Source organism: Odocoileus virginianus, unplaced genomic scaffold (genome assembly GCF_023699985.2).
Source record: "Odocoileus virginianus isolate 20LAN1187 ecotype Illinois unplaced genomic scaffold, Ovbor_1.2 Unplaced_Scaffold_19, whole genome shotgun sequence".
NCBI lineage: Eukaryota > Metazoa > Chordata > Mammalia > Artiodactyla > Cervidae > Odocoileus > Odocoileus virginianus.
The window spans coordinates 282,923-296,406 of NW_027224281.1; the positions used below are offsets into that span (position 1 = coordinate 282,923).

The window sequence follows — 13,484 nt, forward strand, 5'->3', positions numbered from 1 at the left end:
TGTATTAGATTCCCCAATTTTCATCTCAAAATAAGGAATAAGTATTGTAAATTAAATTACATATATAAGTTGAATTCAGAAACTCACGCTTCTTCGTTCAGAAAACCACACAGCTGGTTCCCTTATCATTGATTGTCACTCTGTTGGTATTGGAAATATAATTTCAGGTTCTTTGGGCTTGATTCCTTGATTCTAAGAGGAGATAATCTAGACATATGCTTAGGAAATGTTTATGATCTAGTGTAATTTCTGATTATATTGTCCTTTCAAGCAGTAGAAAAAGTAAAAGCCTTTAATTATCACACTTGCTAGTAATTATACACAGAAAGAATTAATGTGAATATAATGATGTAATGCTGTTTGATAAAAACTGGGTAGAAGCTTTCTAAGTCTCTTCCCTGAGGTGTAGATTATATATATCTATATATATATGTATAGATATAGATATGGAATAAGGAAATTATAAATCCCTGTGTGTGATCTGTCTTTTGTTCTTTAGTTCTCATGGACCTATTCTTTTTATCATTTTTGCTTTACTCCGGGGACTGTGCCTCCCTCAGGGAGATCCAAAGTGAATTCCCATCTCTTTATTATCTTCACCTCTGAAGGGAAAACTAGGACACTGCTTGATTCCCTCTCTATGCCCATTTCCTAAATGGACATATTTCTGTAAGAGTCTTACTTCCAGGTCTCTTTATTTTTTTATCTGAAATTTTTCAAATGGTGCAATTTTCAAGTTTTGCAGCAATATGTTCCATATTATATATGTAAGCATCCTAATTCGATTCCCCTCCTTTTAGTGAGGTCCAAACCAACACACAGAGCTTCAGTTGCTAACAAGAAATAATAATTAACTTGATTCCTTAACCCATTGCCAAATGTAAATTTTAGAAGTGTTATTTAAACTTCTATATTATTTTATCCACAATATTCTGATAGAATGAAATCTAATTTGACAGAATGTTTATTTTTTCTAAAAATGAAACAAATTGCATTTTGAGGCCTCTCAAATGGGAATCTTGTGACGAACTTTAACATATTTTTGGCACATCAAATAATGGTAAAATACAAAACAAGGTGGCTGCACTTCTGTATGCCTACAAGAGTTCCCAAGTAGTGTAATTATTATTTACTTCTTTAGATACATGTTTTTCTCAATAAGGAAGAGATGTTTTTTCAAAGGGGTAAGATATAAATGAAAAAAAAATTTCCAACTGGGTCAACTATTTTTTAAATATAGGCCTTGGCATGTGAAAATAATATATGTTGATATTGAGATCAAGGGATATGGTATGAGTGCCATGAAAACGATAAATCAAGGATGTAGCAAGGAGTTAAGAACTGTAAGTCAATGTTGAACATCTAAAAATACAGAAAAGAAAGCTATTCAGTGCTGTTCAATTCACAATATGTAACCCTTCAGAGGAGATTCAGTTTAGTTCAGTCACAGTCGTGTCCGACTCTTTGCGACCCCATGAGCTGCAGCACGCTAGGCCTCCCTGTCCAACACCAACTCCTGGAGCCTACCCAAATTCATGTCCATTGAGTCGGGGATACTATCCAGCCATCTCATCTTCTATTGTCCCCTTCTCCTCCTGCCTTCAATCTTTCCCAGCATCAGGGTCTTTTCAAATGTGTCAGCTCTTCGCATCAGGTGGCCAAAGTATTGGAGTTTCAGCTTGAACATCAGTACTTCCAATGAGCACCCAGGACTGATCTCCTTTAGGATGTACTGGTTGGATCTCCTTGCTGTTCAAGGGACTCTCAAGAGCCTTCTTCAACACCACAGTTCAAAAGCATCAATTCTTCTACACTCAACCCTCTTTATAGTCCAACTCTCACATCCATACATGACTACTGGAAAAACCATAGTCTTGACTAGACAGACCTTTGTTGACAAAGTAATGTCTCTGCTTTTTAATATGCTGTCTAGGTTGGTCATAACTTTCCTTTCAAGGAGCAAGCATCTTTTAATTTCAAGGCTGCAATCACCATCTGCAGTGATTTTGGAGCCCCCCAAAATAAAGTCTGTCACTGTTTCCACTGTTTTCCTGTCTATTTGCCATGAAGTGATGGGACTGAATGCCATGATCTTAGTTTTCTGAATGTTGAGCTTTAAGCCAACTTTTTCACTCTCCTCTTTCACTTTCATCAAGAGGCTCTTTAGTTCTTCTTCATTTTCTGCCATAAGGGTAGTGTCATCTGCATATCTGAGGTTATTGATATTTCTCCTGGCAATCTTGATTTCAGCTTGTGCTTCATCCAGCCCAGCATTTTGCATGGTGTACTCTGCATATGAGTTAAATGAGCAGGGTGACAATATACAGCCTTGATATACTCCTTTTCCTATTTGGAACCAGTCTGTTGTTCCATGTCCAGTTCTAACTATTGCTTCCTGACCTGCATATAGGTTTCTCAAGAGGCAGGTCAGGTGGTCTGGTATTCCCATCTCTTTCAGAATTTTCCACAGTTTATTGTGATCCACACAGTCAAAGGTTTTGGCATAGTCAAAAAGCAGAAATATATGGTTTTCTGACACTCTCTTGCTTTTTTGATGATCCAGCAGATGTTGGCAATTTGATCTCTGGTTCCTCTGTCTTTTCTAAAACGAGCTTGAACATCTGGAAGTTCATGGTTCACATATTGCTGAAGTCTGGCTTGGAGAATTTTGAGGATTACTTTACTAGCATGTGAGATGAGTGTGATTGAGAGGGAGTTTGAGCATTCTTTGGCATTGCCAAAGAATTTATGGAAATTACAATCAATATACGTACCACATCTTTATTCAATCACCTGTCAATGAACATTTATATTGTTTTCATATGATGGCTATTGTGAATATTGCTGCTTTGAATGTAGGAGTACATATATCTTTTGTAATTGTAGTTTTGACTGGATATATGCCCAGGAGCGGGGTTGCTGGATCTAAGGTGATACTTTTGGCATGTTTGAAAAAAGCATAATGGTTTTATTTATTAAAAGGAGTGAGGGAAAGAGATGATGATAAGCACTGAGATGTAACATATTGCTTTCTGCAGGCCATTGTAAAACTTGGTACTTTGAGTAAAATTGAATACAGGAATTTATAACATAGTGACATGCTTTTAAAAGATGATCTTGGTTGCTGTGTTGGGAATATACTGTATGAAGCAATGGATGAATCAAGGATTTAGTCAGGAGGACTTACTTTGTAGTAATAAAAGTAAGAAATAACATTTTCTCAAATTTAGGTGGTTGTATCAGAGTTGGGATATATAGTATAATTATGAATGTATTAAAAAGTAGTCATATTTTATTGCATAATGTTTAAAAACTCTTGTTTGGGAAGAGATACCTTAAGCAAACTAGGAGACTAATAGTAGATCAGAGAAATATATAGTTTAATGATGGTGACAAACATTAGACTAGTATCTATTATTGTCAAATTAATAATAATATAAAATGTATTGAATATATTCAGCCTCTACCCCATTTGTGGCACAGAGTTCCTAAAGACTTTGGAATTCAAGGGATGACAAAGATAAAGGTGTACTTGGTAATGTTCATGAGGTGACTTTGGGGCCTCATCTAAGGATGCTGACTGGTTGCCAGAAGAACCAACCTTATTATTAGGGTTATTCTCTTCCTAGAACTTCTAGAATTCCATGAAGAGGAGAGGGGCTGAAGATTGGGTTCGATCACCAATGGCCAGTGATTTAATCAATCATGCCTGTGAAATGAAGCCACCATAAAACCTCAGAATGATGGGATTCCAAGAGCTTCTGGGTTGGTGAAAGGGTGGAGATGCTGGGAGAGCTGTGTACCTGAGAAGGGCATGGAAGCTCCACACTCTTTCTGCAGACCTTGCCCTATTCATCTCATCTATCTGGATGTTCATCTGTATCCTATATCAGATCATTTTATAATCTGGTAACTATAAGTAAACTTTTCCTGTGTTCTGTGAGCCACTCTAACTGATGAATTGAACTTAAGAAGGGATCCCATGGGAGACATTCTGGAATTTATCCCATTAAAATAAAAGTACTGGAATATCAAATGTATGTACAATGTTGAATATTTTAGCATTGCTGTTGGATAGAAATTATAGATGTCTATCAATGGGGAGTGGTTTGATGTATTACAATATGTTCACAACATAGACTTTTAGAGACATTTTAGTATAATTCTGTTAGATGAAAAAAGCAAAGGGTCAAAAATATGAAGTTTGTAATCAATTGTAAAGTCTTTATAGTTGTAATTATTTTTCATATCAGTGAGTAGGAAGATATAGAAAGGTGTTCTTGGTTATAAATAAACATGGATAATTGAGGGTGATTGATGGACAGGAGATCATATAGGAAGGAGAGTGCTAAGGAAAAGGAAATGATATGCTTTAAAAATATAAAATATGCATTATATGTTCATTTATGCCATAATGTTAAAAACATGTATGTGTGGGAAGATGTGCATGTGCATGTCATATTTTTATAGGTTTTAAAATATCATTAGCTATGTGTTAGCAATTGTACCTAAAAGTCAAAGAAACATTAGAAGAAAGATAAGGGAGGAGAAAATATTTTTACCTGGGAGAATGTACAATCCCTAATGTGAAATTTTGAGTAAAATATTGAGCTTCCAAAGACACCAGGGTTAAATTATCTTCATACTGTGTAAACAGTTTCATAAATCTGTATTTCCTCAAGGATTTGCACTATGCAGAGGCTCCTGAGAAAATCTCTTTATCAAATCCCTGAGACCTTGCAGCTCGGAATAAAATACGTATTATTATGTTGAAAACAAAGAATGCTGTTTGGATTCCTTTTTGTGGCTTAATGATCACTTCTGGGCAAAACCTTAATTAAAAATCATGATCATCTGACTGACTCTCAGAGCAAAAGAAATGCTGAGATTTATAAATGTTCTGAGCCCCTCCACAGGGATGGAGGAGATGGGTGAGTTCAGTTCTGCTGCCTCCTGCAGCAGAAGAGCTCTTCCTCTTTGGAGAGCCATGATGGAGGGGAAACCACAAAGACAGTTCCGGTGCCTGTAGGCAAAGAAGAGTGAGCACTGAATCCTTTTTGTTTTTACTTCTTTCACAACCCATAGCCATTGGAAAGTAATAGATTTTTCTGCTTCCCATGGTTCTGGCACTGTATAGAGATGACTAATGGGTCTGTGGGGGAGGAAATTAGAAATTAAAGGTAGTGCTGAGATCAGTGGGTTTGCAGTGTTTCTAAGATTTGTGCCCTTTAGGGAATTTCTTATGCAGGAAACCCAGGTTCTAGGTCTGACTTAATGATTTCCTTGTTGTGTATGCTTGAGAAGCCAAAGGTTCTCTCTGAATCTCTGTTTCCACAACTCTGCTGTGGACATGTGATTATGATCAGCCACTACATAGTGTCCAGTCTGGATTGGTAGCTAGCACAGGGTAGATGAAGTGTAGTGAGTAAATATTAACAAATACAAACTTTAGCAGGTGAAGGAATAACAACTGTTAGTGACAAATTGAGGGGAGAAAAGGTGAGAAATGCTTGCTCTTCTTAAATTCTCTTGAACTCTTAGATTCGCCCAGTATTACTATGCTGATGCCCCCCCCCCTCGGCACTTGCCTTTCTCGGTATGAGCAGAGCCAGATCCATTTATTTATAATTTATTTCTGTAAAATAGTTAAGCCTCAGCAGAGTCTTTGGGTTCTTGGTCCTGAATGGACTGGGCATGGGATTGCATGGGGAATCTGAGTTCTGCCTCAAATATGACTCTATTCTCCTATCTTTCAGATCCCACTGGAAGAGAATGGATATTGGAAACAGCTCATTGGTCACTGAGTTAATCCTTGTGGGTTTAACTAAACATCTGGAGATCCAGGTACCCCTGTTCTTCCTCTTCTTGGGAATTTACATCATCACCGTGGCAGGAAACCTGGGCTTAGTCACTCTAATTAGGCTGACTTCTCAGCTCCACACTCCAATGTACTACTTCCTCTTTAATTTATCCTGTATTGATCTCTGTTACTCTTCTGTCATCACCCCTAAACTGTTGGTAAATTTTGTGTCAAAGAGGAACATCATCTCCTATGCAGAATGCATGACTCAGCTGTTTTTCTACTGCTTCTTTGTCAAACCAGAGTGCTATGCACTGACAGTGATGGCCTATGATCGCTATGTGGCCATCTGCAAGCCCCTGCTGTATAAGGTCACCATGTCCCCTCAGGTCTGTTCTTTAATGGCTGTGATTGTATATTTGGGGGCCTTTATTGCTGCCTGGGCCCACACAGGATGCATGTTGAGGTTGACCTTCTGTGATGCCAACACCATCAACCACTACATGTGTGACATCCTCCCCCTCCTGGAGCTCTCCTGCACCAGCACTCACATCAATGAACTGGTGGTTCTTATCATCGTTGGCTTTGATGTTGCTGTGCCTGGACTCACTGTCATTGTCTCATATGTTTTTATCCTCTCCAGTATCCTCCGCATCAGTTCCACAGAAGGAAGATCCAAAGCCTTCAGTACTTGCAGCTCACATATAATTGTTGTGTCTGTTTTCTTTGGATCAGGGGCATTCATGTATCTTCATCCTTCTTCTGTTTTGTCCATGAACCAGAAGAAAGTGTCCACCATATTCTATACTATTTTGGTGCCCATGCTTAATCCTCTGATCTACAGCTTCAGAAACAAGGAGGTTAAGGTCGCCCTGAAGAAAACCTTGAGTAGAAACATATCTTTCTAAACTGGAACAGTATTAATTATGATAATAGAATACACCTTTCTTTCAAAATAATTTTTTTCTATATAGAGTTCTTTCACACAGGATAAAGTTAGGTTTAATAGAAAGTCTGTGTAATAGAAAGACTTTGATTTAGAAAGTTTGGGTTTAATACTCTGCAAAATATGGGTATCCTGTTACTTTATAGGGTTATTGGGAAGAAACTGATGCAACTTAATATTTGTAGCAAAGAATTGAGGGTCTCACAGCTATGAAATTTATTCCTGCCTCCTTTCTCTTCTTCCTCTATTTCTATCTTCCCTCCAAGTGCTTTCCTCTTAAAAATCAGAAAGAATATTCACACCTTTTAAAAGTAAGTCGACTAGTTCATAGTTGATAAGAATTTTCTGATTATGGAAAATTTTTACACAGAAAACAATGTGAACTTCAAATGTGAAATTCACATTTGAACTTTAAACCTATGTTTAACTTCCTAATATCTCTGTTTGAATGCTCTATAGGCATCTGAACTTAATTTGTAAAATCAACTTAATCACAGAAACATCACCAAGCCTACCAAGCTCTCTTCTCTTCTTTTGGTCTCTGTCACTGTGAATGGCACCATCTACTTAAATTGCTCAAATCCCAAATTGGTATCTTCCTTGATCCCCCTCTCTTTACTTGTCCTCCACACCCAATTTATCAATTGATAACAATTCTTGTTCTTCTCATGAACATATCTCATCATTTCTCATCCAGACAACAGTCTTCCTAATGGCTTCTCCCTTTCTTGTCTTTCCCCTTAAAATCCATTCTCCACACTACAACCGGAATGCTCCTTCCATACTTCAAATAAAATCACATTTACCTTGGTTTACTGTGTTCACTGGAATTTCTTTCAAGGTAAAACCAAAGTTCCACAGTAGAACAAGCAAGGATCTTTCTGTCTGAGCCCTGATCACCTCTCCAGTCTGATCTTCTGTCGCTACAACTCCTTCCTCCCTGCTTCTTCCCAGTACTCTGCAAAAGTTATACTGAACTTTCCCAAATTAAATAAACTCTTGTTCCTTTGCATTATTTTTCTATAAGCTCTCCTCTTAGTCTGGAACACCTTCATGTACAAAGAAAGAGTCCTTTGTCTTACACAGCTTGTTTATCCTTCAGGTAATAGGTTATCCATAAATCCAGGAGGTCTTTCCTGGACAGAAAGATGGGTAGATGACCTTCAGGTATATGCTTACCCTCTCCTGGCACATATTCCACTCTACTGAAATTTATTTCCTTTAAATATTCAATGTCACTCTATGTATTTAATTATAAGAAAAATTTAAGTTATTTATTTGCAGGAAAAAATTTAGTTCAATACAAGGGAATATGTTAGGTAAAACATATGTTTACTTATTCAACTTGGATTTTCAAAAGTGGGAAGAGAATCACATGATAACTTATAGAGTACACAGAGGGTTTGTCTTGTTTTCATTTTTCTGCCTTTCCATGAAAACTCATTTTGCTCACTGAACAATGAGGCTTCCTCCTGGTTATATTCTAATTGCTTTCCTTTTTCTAGCATGCTTTTATTACCTATTTATAACCCACCTAGTTTTCTGTTGATATTTAAGTGTCAGTTGAATGGAAATCTGTCTAATGCACCTTGCAAAGTTTAGGTGCTCTTTTTTTTTTTTTAATTTCCCAGAGTGTAGCAGTCAGGCCTGACATGGAGTAATGAGAGCAATTTTCACATGCTTTTCTAATCACCTGATTATCTGTCTTCCCTGTGAGGGAAAGCACCTTGGGTGTCTTCTCAGTTTTATCTCTAGGGCTTAACAAAGTGTTGGGTATTTGGTAAAGGCTCAGTAATTTATGTCTGGAATAAGTGAGTCCTTCAATTTGATTTAAAATTTTGAGTCATAAAGAAGAGATATTTGGGGAGAAGGTGAGTCATTCTAAGAATTATTACCACTTCCTCCTGGAATGAGTTTTGTAACAATTAACTTCCACGGTGCTTTTCTTAATGCACAATGATGGAAAACAAAGATTGATTTGTTTTCATGTAGATTGTTGTGTGTGTTTAAGAGTCAGGAAATGAAGTTATGAGTTGGACAGGCTCCTAGAAGCCCATTAGGGTGAGCAAGCTCACAGTTTCTGGTTTAAATTTTTACTACCTGTGCTTAAAATTCAGTTCTGTCATTTGCTAAATGTGTGATTCTGAAAGACTTAACATTTCAGAATATGTTTCCTCATTTCCAAAATTAGAAAAATAATAATATCAACTTAAAAGGATTTTTGTGAAGGTTGTTATTTATTTGCTTGGGATTCAAGCTACAGTAAATGAGGTATAGTCCTGGATTTGACCCTATATAGTAGTATCATTTCATTTTTAGAGCCTCAGTTTAATAATGTGAAAAATAAGAGCCTTGACTGTATGATAACATGTTTTCTATTCATTAAAAAAATCTTGCAATCACTGTCTCTCAGTTTCTTGACATACAGTAATAAGATTGAACTGAATTAATCATTCTTAACTTGGATATGTGTTAGAATCATTCAGAATAATAATTCATATTATTATCTTCTTTTCCATTTCAAGACCTACTGTGTTGGAATACATCTCAGATCAGGACTCAAGAATATGCCCTTTTAAAATTATTTTCAAATGATTATATTCCTGTTTGGTTAACTGCTGATTTGGAGCTTTCCATATCTAATGGCCTGTGATTATAAAGTTGTCTCTTGACAAGAAGATATGTGGATGCATATAAACTTTAATAATAAGCAATTTCATGGTATCAAGAAAGTTAATTTGCAATTTCAAGAAGGAAAGAGGAGTCAGTAGTATTCAGCACTGTAGAGTTTAGATGGCTTTTGCATTGGAAATCTATAAACTCTGGAGGATAATATTATGGAAATGATAGAAGTGAAAGTCTGATTGCAGTTGAGTAAGGAGTGGAGGACAGGGAGGAAGTAGAACATATTCATAGATTACCCACATGAGTATTCTTCCAATCTCAGGGTGAGTGCAGAAAAAGAAACTACAAGAAAAACTTTTTCAAAAACTTAGTGAAAACTTCTGTAAATATAAAAATAGAGAGTAAAAGATACCAACTTTCACCTTTTGCTATATGCTGAATTAGATACTCTAGTGGGCCCCATTTCTGCAAAATAGCTAGATCTTGCATCAGATATCATATACATCAAATTATACAATAAAATATACAGGAAATTGCCAAGGGGAACAGGAATCCACACTCTTTATATGGCAAGACCGAATTTTCATGATGCCAATATTGTCAATATACTGGTATATTGGTATATTGTCATTGGTATATTGTCAATATACCATCTTTGCAATATACTTCTTGTGCTTCAGCTTTCCTGCACCAGTACTTGCAACAATGAGCTTGTGGTTTGTCTTCTAATAGGATGAACATTTTGGTTCACACCAGCACTACTTTCACTTATACTTTTATCATCTCCAGTATTATCTCTGTCAGCTCCACAGAGAGCAGAGCTAAAGCTCTGATTCAGTACTTCAGCACCTGAGGTTCCCATGTAATGACTGTTTCACTTTTCTTCTGGGCAATAGCATTCATGTACAGCTCAGCTTCTAATGTAGAGTCTATGGGCTGGGCAAATGTGACCTCAGTCTTTCATACAAATGTTGGGCCCATCTTGAGCTCCATTACCTATAGTCTAAGCAATAATGATGTCAATTTTCTATGAAGAAAACCCTAAGAGCTTGGCAGCAACAGAATTTTTGTGAGGAATTTGGAGGACTGTATTGTTCTGCTGATTTCGTTTGGGTTTCTTCATGGCTGGATCTTCACCTTAATCAAATGGAAATGGAATATATTTTCTACTTTAATTCAGAGTCTCTTCCTTCCTTTCATCCTTCTTTCCTTCCTTTTTTTGCTTTCTTTTTTTTCTTTCTTCTCTCTTTCTGAGGTTTCTCAGCATTTCCTCTCCCTTCTCCTCTTAACTTTTACAATTGTAATTATGTAATTGCAACATTAAGGAACATAGAGAAATTACTATTACTCTGTCTTTGCTATGTGGAATGATATCTACCTCTGGGGCAAATATTGCAGATTCTGTAATAAATTAATAGAATAATATCACAAAATATCTATCTACACACTAAAGCAGTATGTCTAATAAGTTGAGGACTTAGTGCTAAGTATGTCTTTGGTGTCAGTAATAGAATTCATATGACAGACACAGTTTCAGATTTGCTCACAAAAACAAAAGCAGTGAACAAGAGCATTTGTGATTTACTACTTTCATTCTTTCCTGATTTTATTAACACATGCAAAATTTTTGCCAACTTCTATTAGCCTTTAGAAATTATTAGATGAAAAAATATAAAATGGCAGTCAGTGTAGATGTGTGTTGAAAATAGGTACTATAGTGAATGCTGCCCAGTTTGGTTTGTATCAACTTCTCCAGCATTAGTCTATTCTTCATAGTTTTAAGTATTCTTCATTAACCCTATTATACTACTTGACACAGTTAATCTTGAAAAAGAATTACTTCTCTGCTACCCCTAATAGATTATGAAATCCTATAAAACTCAGACTCTTTTTTTTTAATCTTTGTATTCCTGGTGTTTGACACAGTTTTTGTTTGGAAATCATTCAGTGTTTCATACTCTTTATATTGTAATATAAAATAAATTATGATACTTTTTGCTTCTAAAGCATAAAAGTTGGTGTTTCAACCATTCAGTATGAAGAAGATATTGCTTAATATAAAATTTTAAGAGATATTTAAAATGCTTAAAAATTCTACAGTGTCTCTCTTTGCATCTAATCTTAGTGATTTTTTTATTTAAAAATTTCAGAAAGTCAATATAAATCATACATATATATATTTTATTTCTGTGATTTTAGAGCATGAATTCATTAAATCATTTTTAAAGTGGCTACAGCTTCATATTTTAAGGCATAAATAAGATATAGGAAAGTATTTGTTAATTTCTGACAACAAACAATTCCACTTTGCTTTGACAATGAATTAGGTGAATGTTTGTCTTAGAGATTGTTTTGAAATAAAAAGTTGATTTTCAACTGTTAACACATGGCAAGCATATTACTTTTCTCATTCCCAAGAGAAATTTTGCAGTGGAATAGAAAGCAAGGAATTTTATTGAGGGTAAATGAAAAAGCTGAAAGAAATTAAAGAGTGTTAGAATGGTAAGAGATGTTTTATTAACATTAGTAGCAATTTCTGAGAATATGTCTCTAGGGCTAAGGTAGCTGGTTGATTTAAAAATATGCTGTTGATGTATTCCATTGGGTAAAAGAAAATTATTTTGAAAACCTATCTCAGAAGTCCCAATACTTCTCAATTTATCCAACTGCAATATTTATATTGTATTTATTTTTTTTTACTAAATCTGTCATATCTGTACAAAAGCAGATTAACTAGTGTACCATGTAGAGATTTGTAGGCTACATTAAATTATCAGAATAAGACAATATGGAAAAGATTAAAAATAACTTCAAAGTAAATACCATAACAATACTGTCTTTCATAATTTGGCCTCTATCACAGCTCCAGCATTTTCTCCTGGTATACTGCCTCCTTCTACCTCCTTCTAGCCCCTCCCTGCAAAAAACCCACTTTCCCCCCACAACTATCTCTTAACTTTGTATATTTACTTTATGTTTTCCCCTTCTTTGAACTCATTTGTTGCTTCATCTTAGGTAATAATACTGGGATGACTGAAAAATATGCAAAACGTCTCTGAGTGGAAATTTCTCATATGTTAGCCTGCAGGGGATTTTCTCAGGGAAAATTAAATGCTTAAACAGAAAAGGGAATGATCCAGTATGAGTGGGAAGTAGAACATACAAACAATAGACACATTAGAGCCTCAGCAATTTTTATTAGTAGAATATTAATCTGTAAAAATGGTTGTGGAATATGGAGGGGCTACTTGCACTCCAAGAGCAGAGGATTAAGGGGATACTTATACTCTGCTCTTGGAGTTTCCCTCCGTATGGAATAGGAGCATTAGTGCAATCACCTTGCCTTTCTCTAGCCTTTACCTGATTGGGAAGAACATTTAGCTTCTCCTTTTTCATTTGCTGTTCAGTCACTCAGTTGTATCCGACTATTTGTGATCCCATGGATTGCAGCATGCCAGGCCTCCCTGTCTGTCACCAACTCCCAGAGTCCACTGAAACCCATGTCCTTTGAGTCAGTGATGCCATACAACCATCTCATCCTCTGTCGTCCCCTTCTCCTCCTTCCCTCTATCTTTCCCAGCATCAGGGTCTTTTCAGATGAGTCAGCTCTTTGCATCAGGTGGCCAAAGTATTGGAGTTTTAGCTTCAGCATCAGTCCTTCCAATGACTACTCAGGACTGATCTCCTTTAGGATGGACTGGTTGGGTCTCCATGGGACTCTCAAGAGTCTTCGCCAACACCACAGTTCAAAAGCATCAATTCTTTGGCATTCAGCTTTCTTTATAGTCCAACTCTCACATCCATACATGACCACTGGAAAAACCATAGCCTTGACTAGACGGACCTTTGTTGACAAAGTAATGTCTCTGCTTTTCAATATGCTGTCTAGGTTGGTCATAACTTTAGATTTACATATAAATTCTAACATGACTCCAAGCATAGATGACCTTTAATTTATGTGAATATTTTTGTGGAGAAGAACTAAAGGGATAACTCCCTCAAATTGTTAACAACACTGAGATCTCACCAAAAGATGATAGTTTAAGAAAGTACAATTAATAAGGCAACCTAACCTGTTCGAGGGCTTCCCTGGTGGCTCAGCTGGTTAAGAAT

The 13,484-nt window shown here is 36.2% G+C and overlaps 1 protein-coding gene across 1 annotated transcript; it reads left to right on the plus strand.

Annotated features, from left to right (window-relative positions):
• The first annotated feature begins 5,766 nt into the window (after positions 1-5,766).
• LOC110151625 (olfactory receptor 8B8-like) lies at positions 5,767-6,708 on the plus strand. Its single transcript, XM_020915017.2, has one exon. It carries the CDS (start codon positions 5,773-5,775, stop codon positions 6,706-6,708), a length of 936 nt encoding a protein of 311 aa, XP_020770676.2. The 5' UTR covers positions 5,767-5,772.
• The last annotated feature ends 6,776 nt before the right edge of the window (positions 6,709-13,484 follow it).

Bases quoted from the DNA above. Each gene is read 5' to 3' on its own strand.
- LOC110151625 (XM_020915017.2), top strand. From the start codon at position 5,773: ATGGATATTGGAAACAGCTCATTGGTCACTGAGTTAATCCTTGTGGGT.